The 19,789-nt window shown below is 31.8% G+C and overlaps 2 protein-coding genes across 2 annotated transcripts; one reads left to right on the top strand and one right to left on the bottom strand.

Moving 5' to 3' along the window:
* The first annotated feature begins 234 nt into the window (after positions 1-234).
* Positions 235-18,531, top strand: LOC125066691 (transferrin). Its single transcript, XM_047674910.1, has 14 exons — positions 235-320; positions 595-697; positions 3,289-3,428; positions 8,749-8,867; positions 11,973-12,132; positions 13,319-13,476; positions 13,737-13,941; positions 15,123-15,285; positions 15,836-15,962; positions 16,443-16,627; positions 17,224-17,387; positions 17,736-17,831; positions 18,008-18,270; positions 18,345-18,531. Exons 1-14 carry the CDS (start codon positions 260-262, stop codon positions 18,435-18,437), a joined length of 2,037 nt encoding a protein of 678 aa, XP_047530866.1. The 5' UTR covers positions 235-259; the 3' UTR covers positions 18,438-18,531.
* LOC125066692 (succinate dehydrogenase cytochrome b560 subunit, mitochondrial-like) lies at positions 18,529-19,664 on the bottom strand. The gene is made up of 3 exons (XM_047674911.1): positions 19,503-19,664; positions 19,182-19,414; positions 18,529-18,920 (listed from the first exon to the last, which is right to left on the bottom strand). Exons 1-3 carry the CDS (start codon positions 19,523-19,525, stop codon positions 18,634-18,636), a joined length of 543 nt encoding a protein of 180 aa, XP_047530867.1. The 5' UTR covers positions 19,526-19,664; the 3' UTR covers positions 18,529-18,633.
* Positions 19,665-19,789: the final 125 nt, after the last annotated feature.

Raw genomic sequence — 19,789 nt, 5'->3', positions numbered from 1 at the left:
TAATTTTTGAAAATATAAATAACTTAGTATTTATACGAAATAAATATAAAACACTTAGGTAACGTCATACAATAGCTATCCTTCAAAGATGTAATGAATCTAATACGAAACCCAATTTCAACTGAATTATTTTATCGTATCTATAGTGTTAAAAAATAATCACAACAAGATATCCCAAGCAACCGAATCAATATATAAAAGAAATCGTAGAATAAACGTCCAGTCGTGTTAACATTCGCGCGTGGTCGAACGCCTGACCATGACTTTGAAATATTTATTAGTTTTGATAGCTCTGACTTGTGTCAACTGCAAATCTCCATGTATGTTTTGATATATTTTTTGTTATTATTATCTGTTTTTTATAAAAAATAGCATAGTGTGATAAATGTCTTGGCTGTATGTATACGATCATTTGATTTTGATTTATCTTAATGATTAAAAACTTAAATGTTTTAACATTTTAATATATAATTAATTTTGGTATAACTGCGTATAATTATACTAGTATTTGAGTTTATATATACTATTTCTTTCATTTAGAGTTAATATTTGCACTTGTTCTAACGTGTTTTTGATAACCTTTGCCATTTTTAGACAAAATATGCGTTCCGACGCAATACTTGAAGGCCTGCGAGGCGATGCTTGAAGTCCCTACAAAGAGCAAGGCTATTTTGGAATGCATACCAGCAAGAGATAGGTAGGATTTTATTAGAACTTGTAGGTACTTGGTTATGTAAGTTTTCGAATATACTTTTTTTTTGTATATGTTTTTTCACATGTATAAAAAATTGCAACGTAAAATTATTTGTTTTCGTACGTACTGAGCAGCATATGTAATAATTTAATTTTACTGAATTATTAAGATGGCGCCTGCCACCTACTATCTTTCCCGCGCTTTTGCTGCATTCATTTATTTTAATATATTTTACCTATTGCAACAAAATTAATATCTTATGAAATTTTAGGCCTGTAAAAATATATCATTCAATGGACTAGAGTTATAAAGATCAGTTATATACAAATGAACGTTTGTAACCTTTGATATCTTTTTTTTATAAATAAAGTAGATATATGTATAAATAAAATATGCTTGTACATATTAAAATAGTTTTATAAAAAAATTGCGCTGTGTAACATTTTGTTGTTTTTTTTTTTATGTTTTGTTCAGTAACTCTTTTCTGTTTGTTACCTTATTATAACATAACTGATGTACCGATTTTAATGTTTAACATAGAGAAACAAGGACTGAACACGAGCATTTATTTGCCTACTGTGTAGTATGCTCCTCGTCTTTGTTAGCTGTGATGATACAATCATAAAACGCATAACAACGCTTTTTATCGTATCCCAAGGGAAATTCGACAAATCCTAATAATAGTTTTTTTTTTTAGTTTTATATTTTAGCATACTTAGTAGTAAACACATAAAGGCGTTAACTTTAAAATCTTGTTACCTTTAATAGACTTGACCGATTTTGATGAAGTAAGGACAAACACTTTGCTGAAAAACTACTTAAAAGTGTTTTGGTATCTTGCATATAACCATATTAAATTATTTTGAAATCACAGACATACATTCCAGTTTTATTTAATTGTACAGACAGTAAAACATTTCGCCTACCTTCAAGATTTCATTAAAACGATACCAAAATTTAATTATAAATAACATCTTGTACATTAAGCGAGAGAGAAACGAGAGAAATACCGGAATATCTCGAGACCCAGTTGAGAGACGAAAGCAATTTATCAAAGTGACATTTATTGGGTACTCACTAACTATGTTACCTTCAAGATTTGACAAGTGCAAATTCATTCGCCATCCATTAGTCATGTACCAAATTTCTTCTTGAGGAAATATAGGTATAATATAATTTTGATATTGAAATTCGCCCTCCAAGTTTATTGAGTATTTCGGTACAAAAATATTTTATTATTTAAATATTATTCCTTTATTTGACTTTTATAAATTGTCCAAAAACAAATGACACAAGGGAAAAACGATTGCGTGCATACAAAAACGATTGAGTATGAGCATTTATTCAATTTATATTATTAACTCTATCATAAAAGATAATAAAAACAAAGGATAATATTTTTACTGCTTTGATTCATAAAATATTGTTTTAGTTTACAATAAAATGGAACAATAGTCATTGTCGCCACGAATACTCGTATGCCATCTATTCAAGTACGTGCTACGAATTTTCGAAGAGCAACGCGTAAAAGTCATTTTTATTAAAATATAACCTCTATTTTTATAGGAATAAGACCCATAATGTATGTCGTTTATAAAATTTATACGTAATACGGTTGAAGTAAATCCTATTTCATCTTATGATTTATCCTTATGAGGCCTCCGAATGTTCTTATCAATTATCCGAAGAAATTGAAATTTGAAGTCTTACACTCTGGCATACCTATTTCATAATTCTCGTGTTTTCTCCTTAATTAATTACCTAAATATAAAATTAACTAAACGTAAAGTATATAAAAAATACCTGAACACACCTGAAAAAACTCAGATCTGGGATTATGAGCAAATCTAGCTGGATACAATCAAACAGCAATGCTACTAGTCTTTTTGTGTGTTCTCGATTTTAATGACAGTAAGCCTGCGTAATTATAGACAGTGTATTTTTCTAAGACGACATCTTGATTCTAATTATTGACGGTGCATCAACGGAATATTTCTTTTTATTGCATCATTACCTCATTTTCTATAAGGATTGTTGCTCGCCTGCGAATTAAAATCAATTTTTCTACGATAAAAAAATGTAAAATTATAAAATATCTGCATAAAATCTATATAATATCAAACATAATATAACATTACAAGAAGGACATAAAACCTCAAATGTTATTACTATATACATATTTCTATTCTTTGAACGTTGTTTTGCAGTTTATGTGAGCGAGGAATCGTTCAATTCGAGAGACCTTGATTCAATTTGATCTTTTACGGGTCTATTCCCCAATTTAACTAAATTGGATAATACGATCCCAATAAGACTTCGTTCTTATTGAAGCTCATATGACCGTAAATGATATTATTATATTATTCGAGACCCGTTATGATTTAACCTACAAATTACATGTTTTAAAAACAAGAGAAGATATGTTTGTCGTCATCTCAATAAAAAATGAAATTTTCCTAAAATCTTTTTTCTTTGTCTAACTATTATAAAAAAAAAATAAGTAAACATTAATTATTTATACTTCCTTCTTATAAAATTTTGACTAAAATTATTTGGTGAAGATGAAGTGTTAATACATTTGCTTCCATGTTTAGGGTGGAATGTCTATCATTCGTTCAACAACGTCAGGCAGATCTTGTGCCAGTTGACCCAGAAGATATGTACATGGCTTCGAAAATACCAAACCAGGATTTCGTCGTCTTCCAAGAGTACAGGACAGATGACGAGCCCGATGGTAAGTTTTTGTTACAAACAACCAATTAACACTTGTAATATATTATACATAGTAATGTTAACAATATCATATTGATATTCATCTTTAACTTTAAAACATTATTATTATTGTAACAAGTATACGTATTTATACTAAAGGGCGGGTCACCAGACACCACAGTCTGAAGCAGTGTTAACGAACCTGTTTTTTAATAGCAACGTTGGTCCCTTTCTCATTCAGACAGATATCTTAGTGTTACATAAGAGAGAAAGCTGATAATGTATGTTAATGTATCACCAATCTGACCTCTAGGGTTACTGGGTGCAAATGTCAATCATTCTGTACTAAAACAATTTATTTGTCAAATCTTGTGACTGGGAAATTAGTAGGATAAAACTGACTTAATATAGAAATAATTACATACATAATAGAATAAAGTATATTTTCAAACGGTTTTATCTGTAATAAAATTGTGTATGGTTGAATTATCTATCATAGTATATTTGGTACGATATAAATATCATTCTCGTCATTTTATCGATAAATCACAAAATGGGAATAACTAATGTACTATGTAGTACATTACAAGTATTACAATGTACTTTAAGTCATACTACCATTGATTTTGATTTTTAATGGCGAGCGACTTTGTTCGCAGAGGCATAATTGAAGAAAAACCAATTTTGTTAACAATAATAACCCTTGTTGATCCAAGGTGTAAGCTGTTAAAACATCTCGGTATACACATACACGCACAAACAGACGTTTTCCAGACATTGTGTTCTCTAGTAACGTTTCCTAAAATATTTAATGTTTACGCAAGAACTGATGTAGTTTTTATAGGTTTAGACCCTCTGGATATATGTATAATATGTAGGCACCATTATATAATGATGAGGTGTGTGTGCTATAACATTTGGACTCCCTATTGTACACACTCTTAATGCTATACGACACGCTCGGGGAGAGTTCAGACACAGCACCAATGGCTGAGAGGCAAGGAAGTGTTAAAAATTTCATTTCATTTTCTAAACTTTAGGCTGCTACTGAGAAATTCGTGACAAAACAAACACATTTTTATGTGTCTGGCCTAGGGTCTGGTCCCAAAGACGCAAAAAGCAATCAAAGATAGGTATGCTTAAATATAATCTTACAATAAAATACAAATAATTAAGTTGATCAAACATTTATTAACTGTACAACACATTCTCACCTTAGAACACTCGAGCCAAGATTGGAAAAAAGATATACATTGAAGACGTACATTGACCGCACAAAGTTTCGAAACTAATCAAACATGCTTAGAAACTTAGATAGGCAAATTCGTATGCGCAAGATACATTTAACGAGATATAGGATACTTGGAGCGAGACGGGAGATTCTTGGAAACTTGTTTGACAAATAGATTGGAATTAATTTAATATAACTCCGGTACGCTGGCTTTTAGCTATCATTTGTTTCATGTTTCAAACGTGATAATGCGATGTGCTCTCAATCTATCTTCTAATTATAATTTCAACGAAGCTATGTTTATTGATAAAAAATGTTAATTATTTAAAATCTATTTAGTTATTTCAACTTTGAGATTAGGTAGTACATTATGTAAAAGGTAAAAGCACTTGAAACACAATACTAATAACAACTTTCGACTATGATATATATGATAGATCGAGTTATCTTATTTTAATAAAAGATAGAAAGTATATACAATGATTTTGTTCTTATCATTTAAATAACGTTGTATCAAATATTCTGTATAGTGTCTTAACATAATTTTTGATAACAAATAAATAATTGTATGTACATATATACTAACGGACTACTGCCAAACTGTACTGTTCTGTTCCGATTTGAAGGGTCAGTGAGTGGGTCCCAAGGTTGGTGGAGGAATGGTGATGTAAGGAATATTTAAAATTTTATACAGCGCCATCGTCTATGAGCGATGGTGACCCCTTACCATCAAGTGACCCATTTGCCAGTACGTCTATTTCGTCAGTATTAAAGATTTTATAGGTTTCATTTTGTTAGAGTAGCAAGAGCATTTTTTAATAATTGCGTATAACTTACCAAATAGAACACGCATTTACTTTTCTCCTCAAAGGTTTTAATATTTTTTTTTTACTTTTGGATAAACTTCCGAATGACGAAAACCTTCGTAAATATACTCAGCCATGTGAGAAAATGACTTACAAAATTCGATTTCTCGTAAAATATTGCGAGTCGCCAAAATCCTTTTAAGGGACTCTTAGATAGTCCCATGGAATACCTTTCACGACGTAATTCGGTTACGTAATGGTAACTTTATCCTTTATTCTAAAATTTACTTTTATAACATATACAATTAAAATATAACACATACAAACAATAAATTAATTAATTAAAACTTATCCACATATATGATTAATTTATGGCATCATGCTCCAAAACAAAATGAATATTCATGTCTCGCAAATGTTATTCATAAACACAGAACATGCTAATGGCATACATAAGGCATTAGAATTCTAACCACGCTAGATAAAGAGATAGGGACGAATTACCCTCTCACTCTCAGAGGTACAATAACCAGGCAGAAAATTCTCAGAAAAAAATCTAATATATCAACATATATTTTAGTTTATGAAAAAAAAAAAAACAATATTAAATTACAAATATTTACTGTTAGATCAATGTGTCAATAAGTACGAAGCATAGCATAATGTCACCTCTGTGTGCTGGGTCAAGGTTCTACATCATAAACAAACGCCATCATTAAAGTACTTTATTTACCACCCTCCCGACCCACCGATCCTCCGCCTGACCAAACGATAAACAAATAACAAACAAACAAACGATATTTTTGGGTATTTATATATATATATATATATTTTTTTTTTTTCTATATATTTATACGTAATATAAATTTAACATTTTTTTTATTAGAAAGTTATTGATGTTTAGTGTGAAAATATAACAATATTTATCAAGGCCGAAGAATTCGGATCGCCATTTTTTCATGAATCTACCACCACTGTGTGGGTATTACCAGTGATGTCGTCAATTCAATGTTAATTATTTTTTATTTGTGATAGGATATACATACTGACCCAAAATATTGGTTAATTAATAAGTATTCATTTACTAAGGTATTATGTAGAAGTACAAGTTAGTTCTATATACACATAAAATAAATTCATTTATTAAATGGAATTTCAATCTAAGCAACTCTAACAATTAAATGTATGTATCAAGATTATTTCAGTTAACAAATTTCTTGAAAACATCTATAAATAAACCTGTCTGTTACTTTTTGAAATTTTGCATGGGTATAGTTTGAGTCCCGGGCAAGGACATCAGCTACTTTTTTTAATTCACCCCTCGAGAGGTAAAATATTTTATAAATTTCGCACAGGTAATGCCGCAGGATTAGCTAGTCGGAAAAAATTCCTTTGATTTGATATTATTATAATAAATTTAGTCAACGTACCTAATATATACGAAATTCATAACTTTCCTTGATCTTACATTTGGGAACGCATAGTTATGTCAAGGGTTTGTAGAGTGGTCACAAGGGGTACATTGGTACACGGAGCAGGGTACATTGACCTGAGCTATAACATCATGTTCTATTTGTCTACCTTCGTGTGTTCGATGAAATACATGATAAACTATTTACTAGTCTATGCTCGCGACTCAACTGGCGTATACTTTTATTGTCATGAAGTCCTCATTTCTAACCTGTCGAGAATTTATCGTTGAACATAATATAACATTTTTTATACATTGGTCTGGTTCTGGAAAAACATCTGAATTTCTGCAGCTAATGCTTGGTCGGTATTTTGAGCACGGACTACATGTGTTAGTGACACATCAATATACTAGTTGAATATAAATTAAATCTTAAATACAGTCTTCTTATCTTGAATATATTATATGTACGTAGTAATGTATAGAATCGTTCAAGAATTCATCAATACAAGCGTACAAAATGCAAATTACTAAAAATTTCCTGCACAAATAAAACATAATTTATGATAAATATGAGCTTAATTTATACTATTACAATTTACAACGCAAAAGAAACACTTCGGTACACTTCATTAAGAACATTGCCAATCGTTATTTACCATCTTATAACTTCTTATATTATAAATATTCTATATCATATTTAAAGAAGGCATTAGCTAAGGCATTTAGGGGCTACACTAATTATTCTTAGTTTTTTCGTAAACTTGAAAACGTCAGGTACCAATCTTCAACAATATACGACACTTTTTTTGTCATATGTTTTCATACCGGACACTTAAGCCAACTTAGTTTAGCTATCTATAAAAATATATAAAGTTCAAATACCCGAGGATATTGTATTTAGAAGTTTAATTAAATTTAATGAATCAACACCGAAAAACCTCTTAATTACGCGGCCGTCTTTTATTGTCTCGTTTAAGGACAAAGGCGTTCAATGGAATTGTTTTATGCTCGTGATAATTAGTAAAAGCTAAGAAATGTGGCTTTTCAAAGGTATATACGAATTGTATTGTTGGTCTTGTCTGATTTAAAATATTGGAAAAGCTATTGTATAGTTTCAGAAAAGATTGTGAAAACAGAAGTAAAGCGACAATGGCTTAGCGTTTAAAATTGAAATGATTTCATTGGGAATATAAAAGCATGTTCATAAATACAAGGGCCCATCAACGTTAGAATATTTTAATTGTATTCTAGTTAGAACCTTAATATTTTAAGCTGATTTCTGAATTAGGTTTTGACACACAAAGGTGTGTACTTTGTGTATCAAAACCTAATTACAAAATGATTTAGGTAAGACAAAACAATTTAAGACCATGTAAGATGTGTATGTATATATCTCACTACATATGACCTAATATTATGTTTTTTAAATAAGAAACTTTAACTTTTTAACAACTGTTATTTTTAAATAAGAAACTTTCTAATTTTACTCACGTGTTTCGAACCAAATTTATTTTATAGTAAGACATAAATGTAGAGATACGTATAGTTTATTGAACTTAAACTTTAATATAAATGTTCTTATGTAATAGTAATTATCTCATCTCTCATTAAAATGCACTTAGCTGTTCTCTTACAATACTTCTTTCACCATAGGCCGCCTGTCAGAGATCGCTATAAGTGATAGATGCCGCCTTTGTCCACAATTGTTAATTGTTTGTTGTTACTCTTACGTCATATTTTATATGTACATATGATATGCAATCAAGTATTAAAAACAAATAAAAATACACAATTAAATATAACCTTAAATGTCCTCAAATTTTGTGATAGTTGTTATTTATAATTAAGATAGTTCAAATATAATGAAACAGTATATTTCTATCTCTTTTAGCGGAGTTTCGATATGAAGCGGTCATAGTTGTCCACAAGGACATCCCGATAAACAACCTGGACCAGCTCAAGGGCTTGAAGTCTTGCCACACAGGAGTCAACAGAAATGTTGGGTACAAGGTAGGTTATATAACAACAATTCACAATACGACGAAACCGGTTCTACTATGGAAGTACATATTTAAATACTTCAGTAAATAATGTACCTACTATTAATTTTTCCTTGGGTGGTCACAGTTATATTTTATTTTAATAGGTTTCGTTTCAATGGATTCTTAAATGATCGAGGAGTTTATTTTTCTCTCAACAGAAAAGTTGTCCGTGTCTTTAATATATTTTATCTTTAAATTTTATTTGTTATTTTAGCGTGCTTGCATGTTTTATTACCGAGCAGCATCACAGTTTACGATACCGAGCAAACAGTTTTTTTTTTTTTAATATAGATATATAGCGATAGAGCCGAGATGGCCCAGTGGTTAGAACGCGTGCATCTTAACCGATGATTTCGGGTTCAAACCCAGGCAGGCACCACTGAAATTACATGTGCTTAATTTGTGTTTATAATTCATCTCGTGCTCGGCGGTGAAGGAAAACATCGTGAGGAAACCTACATGTGTCTAATTTCAACGAAATTCAGCCACATGTGTATTCCGCCAACCCGCATTGGAGCAGCGTGGTGGAATATGCTCCATACCTTCTCCTCAAAGGGAGAGGAGACCTTTATCCCAGCAGTGGGACATTTACGGGCTGCTTATGTTGTATGTTATGTTATGTTATAGCGATTTGGGAAACCTCTCATGTACAATCGTACGAGGTATTAGATTTGTGATTTTATATTATACTTCCATATTTAAGCAGATATATTTTCATTTAATTCATACTAAAAATATTTAACATAAATATAAAACATTTGAATGTTACTCATTTTTTAAAACACTCTATGATATTCATGTAATAAATGAATAATTAAAATTTCTGTACACATACAAAAGCATTAAAAGTAAAAAAACAAAAAGGAAACTATTACCGCCTAAATATTTGAAATGAGTAAAATTTGGTTTTGTTCAACGGCTCTTTCAAAAAGACCGAGTAACAAAACTATTTCAATTACAAGTTGGAAACCTCCTTCCTATTTATCCTGCGAACTTATGTTATCCGGCAAATATTGGAATTGAAGCGAACCAACCAAAGTAAATTTGACTTGTAGGGTTATTCATCCTTTTGTACATACATATTGAGAAATAGTATTTCCATAAATAAAAAAATCACCAATTTTTTAGACTACCTATAAACTTATCGATTTAAGATAATATATTTCGAATTCAGAAGAAACGTAATATATATTACTTAGATCACGTGGATATAACAACAAATCAATTTCATTTAGAATAAAAATGTGACGTCTTTTTCGAATAATTCATTTGTAACTAATAGCTTACAAAATAAAATAACAATATTACTAAATAAAATGTGTGAATGTTTCACATTGACGCGTCTTGGGGGTAAGTCCCAAATATATAGTGTGACGGCAAAGTACAAGACGATCTCGCCACGCCACCTAATCGCCCTCACCACCACCTCTCAACTCCTTCGTTAGATTTCCTCAACATTATCGTTACACTATAATATTACATAGCAAAACTTTACATTTCAACAACTGAAATACCTACATGTAATTTACTAAACAAAACTGTTAGCTAATCTATTCCTATGTTTATGCTTAAAGATGAGTAATTCAATGTGATTTTGTATACGGTCCCAGAAATCTGTAAATTAAAACTTCAACACCCACTCTGTTTCTTCTGCATATCAATGACTTGTTGCAAGTCAGGAACATTCACTGCTATGCAGACGACAGTACCGTTGACACCTCATACACCGGCCGTGCTAATATTTCTAGGGAAAACGTCGAAGAAAACCGGAACAAACTTGTGTCTGAAATCGAGTCTTCGTTAAACGAAGTCTCGAACTGGGGCCGGCTAAACCTAGTCCATTTCAACCCCAAAAAGACGCAAGTTTGCGCGTTAACCGCCAAAAAAACACCATTCGTCGTATCTCCACGATTCGAGAACATTCCGATAGCCGCCACAGCTAGTATCGGAATACTTGGCGTTGATGTTTCAAGCCTCGTTCAGTTCCGCGGTCAACTGGAAGGCAAAGCCAAATTGGCATCAAAAAAGCTTGGTGTGCTCAGCAAGGCAAGACAGTATTTCACGTCGATCCATCGCCTAAGACTATACAAGGAGCAAATTCGGCCTCACATGGAGTACTGCTCTCACCTTTGGGCGGGTGCTCCCCAGTACCAGCTCCTTCCATTTGACCGTATCCAACGTAGAGCAGCTCGAATTATCGACGATCAAGCCCTTTCTGATCTGCTCGATCCTTTGGCTTTGCGTAGAGATGTTGGATCACTCTGCATCTTCTACCGAATTTTCCACGGGGAGTGTCCCGAGGAATTGTTTGGATCAATCCCGGCAGCTGCATTTCACCTTCGGACATCTCGACAAAATTCTAAATTTCACCCGCACCACTTAGATGTCCGTAAATCCATAACAGCGCGATTTTTAGGGCATTTTCTGCCTCGCACAACCACTCTGTGGAACCAGCTTTCGCCGGCGGTTTTTCCGGACCGATACGACTTGGGAACCTTCAAGAAAAGAGCGTACTTATTTCTTAAAGGTCGGCAACGCACCTGTAACCCCCCTGGTGTTGCAGATGTCCATGGGCGGTGGTAATCACTTTCCATCAGGTGAGCCTCCTGCTCGTTTACCCCCTACATCATAAATAAAAAAAAAGTGGAAATCTGTCCTAATTTTTTTAGTGTTTATTAGAAAAGAAAAGTAATCAAACATGTCATTAGAAAGGTATGGTGCTCTAAATACACAAAGAAAAGGTCAAATTTAGTCCAAAAAAGCGATTAGATACGCGCTATTATTTACAAGTGTCAGTGTAAAATATAAAGTCATTAAATTCTGATTCGGAATAAAATTTCGATGCCAGAATTCCTTTGATCTTAGTAGACGAAATGAATCTCTTTACAAGCTATTTGAAGTAATTTACGTTCTTTTGATCACGCTATTGCTGACTTATTCAAAATTAACGAGATCAAATTTAAAAAATTGATGTTGCTAAGTACACATTTTAAACATTAAACAGGTCAATTTTTCCATGCGATTGGTTGATTTTTTAATGTAATCTAGCTCAACATTATTGGTATTTTTATAGATTCCTTTGACAATGCTTATGAAGAGATCAGTCTTTCCCAAAATGACTGATCGCACTATTTCTCCAAAAGAGAATGAGCTTCGCGCCTTGTCGACGTTCTTCAAAAAATCTTGCATCGTCGGCAAATGGTCACCAGATCCTAAAACTAATTCAGCTTGGAGTAAGTAAAAAATATTACATTTTAAATATTTATGTTTATATTAAATTTGCAAATTAAGTACTTCCTGTAGATTTACCTTAAAGTACATAACAGTACTCGTCGTTTTATTAAATGTGACTGTTTCACGTACTACGTTCATGTGATTTATATCTTAGACTATGACGTTTAGTCCAACTATTGCTTCCACTAAATGAAAACAAATCCCTATTTTACATTAAGAACCAATAAAAAAATTCATACAATACAAAATTTTAAAATTATAAAAATACAAGTGTATCTTAAATTAAAGCGAAACAAAACTATAAATTAATTACAAATTTCTACAATTGAGTTACAAAAACGATTTATTTCTAAGCAGTCGAAATAATTTATACTTTGCCCAGTTCAAGTCTTAAAACTTTAATCGTAGCAACTGTTCTCGATCAAGTTTATTCGAGATAGAAAAGTCGTTAAACTTAAGACAAGGCAACAGGTGGCTCACAGAAATCATTACTGTGAGGAGTTCGATCGGATCTTGAATAATGACGGTAACAATAAGTAATTTAAAATTTCAAACGTTATGTTTGAAATCAAATTAAATTCAACAGATATTTTACTATATGTTGATTTGAGATCATGGATAGGTTACGACTAAGCCTTACTAAAACTAACTTAAACCATTCTCAAACCATCTCTTAAACCATTTTATTTTATATAACATATTAAAATAAACAAAAACATTTGTTATTTCAAGACATTTATAGACATATATATATCTATAACTAATTGTTAGCTGAACTAATTAATTGTTAGTTTCGTATTTTGGGAGGTAGTTATATAGTTAGCTAGATACGCCTACTGATAAACATCAAGACAATCCCTATTTTTAGGTTAATTCATGTATTGATGATATAATAGAATATTGGTTATTCAAACAGCTGAAATAACTAGAATGGTAACATTAGAGAAATGTATATATTTTTTATTTGTTAGTTTTGATGATTTTGTTCATAGAAAACCAAAGTGGTTCTATGTGTATATCTGATTGAATGCGAATAATAGTAAGAGAATTGTTTTTCCAAAATGTAATTTTTACGAAAAATTAATAAGTCTTTTCAGTTTTTTGGACATTGTCACTTCTTTCAAAATATATTGGAGACTTAATAAAATAAAAAGTTTTTTTTTTCATTGAAGTCTTTAATTACAGAGGGTCAATATAACCAACTGTGTGCAATGTGCGAACACCCAGACAAATGCGATTATCCTGATAACTTTAGTGGCTACGAAGGAGCCTTGAGATGTCTGGCTCATAACGGCGGTGAAGTAGCCTTCACTAAGGTCATCTACGTGCGCAAGTTCTTTGGGGTGAGAATTATTAAAACAACTAATTCATCATAAGCAGACGTTCTCATTCTAACGGATGTAATTAAAAATGTGAAGGTTTTCGTTTCGCTCAGTCATTTCCATTTAATTAATATTCCTTATCATGAAAACGAAAGTTATTAATTGCGAACACATTCATGTTAAACTTAATAAGTTAAATTATGTAATTCTACTATACAAAATAATAATAAACGAAATCTAACTAAATAAATTAATATATAACTAATTGTATCTAACCTCAGCTCCCAGTTGGAACTATCCCAGCCAACCAAACATCAGAGAACCCTGATGACTTCGCATATCTATGCGTGGACGGTTCTAAGGTACCAATAAGGGAAAAAGCATGCTCATGGGCTGCCAGGCCTTGGCAGGGACTGCTGGGACACAACGATGTATTAGCAAAGTTATCGCCTTTGAGAGAGAAGATTAAGCAATTAGCTGATGCTGGTAAGTTCACGTAGCTCTTTAACGTAAACCTATCATTTACAAATACTTCTTAAATGTATACGTTTATAAAAAAAAATTTTTTTGCCATATACTTAACACATATGACACTGCATAATATAGAGTGGTAGGGTTTTGTGGACGGTTGAATACATATATATAGTAGATGATCTACTCAGGTACACCATCACATAATCTGGTGCCAAATAGCAATAGGTACTTAGTATTGTTTGGTTTTTTAGAAAGTTAAGTGAGCCTGTGTAACCACAAGCACAAGGAAACATCTAAGTTTCCTAAGGCTAATGGGGCATTGGCCACGAGTTTCGTTTAACATTTCTTAGTGCTAATATAATGTGCCGGGGGGGCTACTTACCAATAAGTTGCCCATTTGCCACTCTGCGTCCAATAATTACTCAAATTAAATATATAATTTCTTAAAAACAGTTTGATTTCCAATAGGACCATAGAAAATAGCTCCCAAGATAAAAAGCACGATGCTGAATTATTTTTGCTATTATGATAATTATTAAACAGGAACAGGAAGACAATATTTTTAAACATTGTATTATAACTACCGACTTCTGAGTGACAATAATTCTTCGTGACGAATGTTTTCAAAAATATCAATCCCCAACAGATGTTGTTTTCTATATAACATAGGAATTTTTGTGCAATATTAATACTATTAAAAATGATAAGCTTATATTAAAAAAAAAATTAAACGATTTGTCAAATGGCAAAATGTCTTCAAATATGTTCTTTGGCCCTTTTAGCACCAAACCCACAAATATTGTTTTGATACTCATGTAGTTACCATACATATCCGCTTGATTTTTGGTATTTTCATTTACTTTGTATTATTAATAGATTCCTTCTTACTGTATTTCATGTTATTATTATACTCTTGGGGCAAGTAAGTCTTAGAAAGAAGAATATCTTTAAATTCGTATGCGTAGTAGCATACACGCCTTTCAATTAAGTTAAATATTAATACTTAAAAGATTTAATTTAAAATAGGACTTTTTAAAATAACATAAAATAAACTCAGTTATGACCATAATGATAGCTTTTTGAAGTAATTTTTGACATCACCGAGTTAATGTACATTTTTCGTACGACTGAACTGTCGTTCGAGTCACTGCGTCATCACGGAGCGTAAATTTTACAATTACTGGTATTTCTAGGTGCTAGCACCCAACCAGAATGGTTCACGAACGTCTTAGGGCTATCAGTCAAGATCCACCACGTAGCAGACAACATCCCCATCAAACCAGTGGATTACCTAACGAAGGCGAACTACACGGAAGTTATAGAGAGAGGTCATGGACCTCCTGAACCGGTAGTCAGGTAAGTGCGAATTTACATTGTAGTTACGTCAATGATATGGCAGACTTGTGAAAGGTCAACACCATTAACATTATTTATCTGTCTGCAACGTAACAGGTTGTAAAAGTCTAGCTACGTATCATTAATTATTTTTCGTTTACATATTCCGCAATTTCCAATTAATTCCAGGAGGGACTAGCTGGCCTAGTTTACCCTGCGTTTAAGATTAATGTTAAATGTTTTAATTACTGACATTTTAAAGTTACAGCTATCTCAATACATTGAATAATTTTTTAAAAAGAGAAAAAGTCGTATTTATATTTATGCCTTATGGGCGCGACACGTTTTGGTTATCACAAATACGTACAAAAAAACCTTGAAGTACACTTTGATTTTCTTTGATCGATTGATAGAACATTCAGAGATGAAACACTCAAAACTAATTGCGTCTTTACGTGACAAAGAGAAAACATCCTTTAATTTGTAATTCCTAAAGTCTGTATGTCATATATGTATATACAGAAAATCGTTAAAAATATTCATGGACATTCAAACTGGAGTTTGTTATCAGGTTGTGCGTAACATCAAACGTGGCTTTAGCGAAGTGCCGTTCGATGTCAGTATTTGCCTTCAGTCGCGACATTCGTCCAAAACTTGACTGTGTCCAAGAAGCATCTGAGGACGATTGTCTTAAAAGTGTAAGTAGTTCAATTCTTCGGTAACAAATATCTCATTTGTGAGAGCACCTGAATAATCCATCTAATAGCGATATACTTACCTACCCACTAAATATAGCTTTTATAAGGATAATGTGATGTTTAGGTATAAATTCCTAACATTTTATTAGCTCCTTCATTAAATATTGAACAGAAAACTGGTATCTGTGAATCACAGTATTTAGAAATCAATAGCAATTTACACTCCTTATAAACAGTTTTTCTTATTGCTAGCATTGTATTAATACCTCAAACAGAAATATGAAAATTTCCGTTAATCAAAAAAATACTCTTGTTTTATGTGGTTGAAAACAAATTAGCATTTGAGAATAATTTGCTAAAGAAACTCCGCTGTACATACATTACTTCTTAAGGGTATAGTTCGTTTATAATGCGAAAACAATACACTCATGAATTTTTCAATTAAGCACATCAATAACATTTACCAAATTTAATTCCAAGGTGCAAGATAACGGATCGGATTTGGCAGCAGTAGATGATATGAGGGTCGCTGCTGCCTCGAAGAAATACAATCTCCATCCCGTATTCCACGAAGTGTACGGAGAAGCGAAGCTACCGAACTACGCCGTTGCAGTCGTAAAGAAAAATTCACCGTTTAATAACATCGACGATTTGCGTGGAAAACTGTAAGTGTTGACTTTTTTTGAAGGAACCTCATTTCAGCTTTCGAATAATCTCGACACTAACATTTCATCTTACCGCGCGTCTCACTCTTTTTATGTCCTTTTTCAATCATCTTTTATTATATCTGAGAGTAGGTATCTTTTTTGTTGTACCGTATAACTATTAAATTTATATATATAACCTAATCAAAGACAATGTGATTTAGACGTAGACTATTTTTCTTCTTTTCAGTAATTTTATATATTCCTAACAATATCTTCGTATCCAAATAACAAATTTAAGTGGTGTTGTGCGTAAATCGGATTGTTTTTTTAAATAAATAAAACTCAAGCTACTTATATTTAGCTCACTTTATGGTAGGCCGGTTCAAGTGAGTGATATAATAACAAGCGCTAGGAACATATGATCTTTACTTATTTAATTATTGTTATTTCTGACATATCCATTGTATATACATTGCCCATACCAGGAGCAATGATGACCACTTAACATCAGGTGGCCCAAGACCTTTTACCGCGCCCGCGGACTTATCTATATACATTTTAAGGTAAGTTGCTCTTACTTAACTAACTCCTACTGGTATTACCTTTTCTTTCAGATCCTGTCACAATTCAATCGGTACATTCAGCGGATTTATTGCTCCACTGTACTATCTTATAAACAAAAATAAAATATCATCAGACAACTGTGTGAAGAACTTTGGTGATTTCTTCGCAGGATCATGCCTGCCTGGTGTTGATAAGGCAGAACACAATCCACGAGGTTTGATTGTTGCTAAAAAAATATAATTTACTAAAAGGGTATAATAATTATAATGTCAGGACAACCTATTCTTTAAGAAATTTAAATAATACCTGATGTCTCCTAAAACAATAACAACAAAACTTGTTGAATATTTATATATTTTACATTCTACTGTCAAAAAAAACACTATGCTCCTACTAGACTCATGTATTGAAATATTTTATTAGTTATTTTTTAAACAACCTCTATGATAAAAAATATATTAGAAAAAATAATAAAATTAATATAACTTTTTTATAAATCAAACATGTCTAAAAATATTTTTCAAATTTATATAATAGGGTTATGGTATTAAATTTATTATAGGTGAAGATGTGTCCAAATTGAAGAAACAATGTTCCGGGAACAACAGTGCTTGGAAATGCCTTCAAGACGATAAGGGAGATGTTGCTTTTGTCTCGAGTAAGTAAAAAATAGTAAATATACATTGCATGCTGCTTAGTCAGCATCATATTTCAAGAGAATTTGTAACTAAAACTTGCAATCCTTGCAAAAACCTGCATCAAATCACACATTTTTAAAATTGAACCACGACATTAAAAATTTGATATGGGTTACTTTTCATTTGTTACTTCCAGGTGCTGACCTATCCAACTTTAACTCTACACAGTATGAATTACTTTGCCTGAACCGTGATAATGGTGGAAGAGATCACCTTACCAACTTTGCTACTTGTAATATTGCTCTGGCTCCATCAAGGACATGGCTGTCTGCTAAAGACTTCCTATCTGATGTCTCTATAGCTCATACACCACTAAGTTTGGCACAGTTACTAGACACTAGGACTGATTTGTTCAACATTTATGGAGAATTCCTCAAAAATAACAATGTTATTTTTAACGTAAGTATATGAATAAGCATTGTAGTCAGTTTTGTTTTTAAAATGATCAACAATAAACTTTTACATATTTTTAGAATGCTGCCAGGGGATTGGCAACAACAGAGAAAATTGACTTTGAAAAATTCAAAACTATCCATGATGTTGTGAATACTTGTGGCGTTGCATAGAAATGGATGAATGAGACTAATAATGTTTTATATTGTTTTTATTTGCAAGAAAAAAAGACTGTAAAAATATATGATGATGTTATAATAAAACAGATTTAATAAATGTAACTGATTAAATTTATTGCATAACTTATAATGAGAACAAATAAATAATACCAAAATATTCAACAACTATTTTTGCTACTTAATCCTTTATTTATAAGGCAGCGAGGAATAGAGTGATGGCAATTGTTCCTGCTAACATTGAATAACCAGTAGTGTAAACTTCCTTTATTGTCAGTCCTTTAGCAGTATCCCAGTAAAGATGTCTAATTCCATTTGCAAAATGATATCCAAATGGAGATGCGATGGCTGCTTTTGCCAGAAATATAGTGGCTGGTGATAAGTTGAGGCCTTCAATCATTGTAATGTAGTGTGATATATCATTTGGTAGCATAAGAGCTCCCATACCCAAAGCAGTTGCATATCCAGTAAGAATAATACCTACAACAAAATTTTAGTATAAGGAATGATAAAATATTTTTATTATCAATATCCAAATTATTCATTTCTTAAATTTAGTTGATTCTAACTTAATAACATAGAAATATGCAGCACTTAATAATACCTAATACTGAGGGCTATACATAAGTATTTAAATACTACAATACATTAGCTTTGTTATCTTTCTTTAGTGACTAATACAATTATACACTAATATCTTGATGAATTGGTAAACTGTTGTTTAGAGTATTAAAAACATACCTGCTGCTCTATGAGTAATTGACAAGATACTAGTCAATTGAAACTTATAGATGGTTAGATGGGGAGACAACGGTCTATTTAGGCGTTCGTTTCTTAAATCGTGATGTTCATCTTTCGGTGGTTCGAATTTCTTAAAAGTTATCTTAGGAATTGATGCAGCCTGAGCATATGACACAGTGCCTAAAGCGGTGCGAAATTTTGCCAAGTTGCCTAACGTCGATCTACTTGCTAATCTGCAATAAAATTACTCATATTACAAAATCATAAAGTACAAGTATAAAGCATTAACTTTGTTACATAATAATAAATTAGTAAACATACCTGGTGCAGCAAAATAAAGCCATTATGATGGAAAGAAGGAATATATGATAAAAACGAGTTGTAAGTTTTTATTATTTTCTTAATAATTATATATATTAGATTTGTGAAAGTGTTTCGCACCACGAGATGAGAGGTCGACAAAAACAAGTTGTCAACGTCAAAGTTTGAATCTTTCGTCTTTACATTTACAATAGGTACTTGGTTACCCTAAATGTCAATATTGTCGATTTTAAGAGAAGCATTTACGAAGCAATTTTACTTAAACGCAATGTATACGTTATAAATGA

The sequence above is a fragment of the Vanessa atalanta genome, chromosome 10, assembly GCF_905147765.1.
Source record: "Vanessa atalanta chromosome 10, ilVanAtal1.2, whole genome shotgun sequence".
Classification (NCBI taxonomy): Eukaryota; Metazoa; Arthropoda; class Insecta; order Lepidoptera; family Nymphalidae; genus Vanessa; species Vanessa atalanta.
This window is presented reverse-complemented; position numbering and strand designations above follow the sequence as displayed.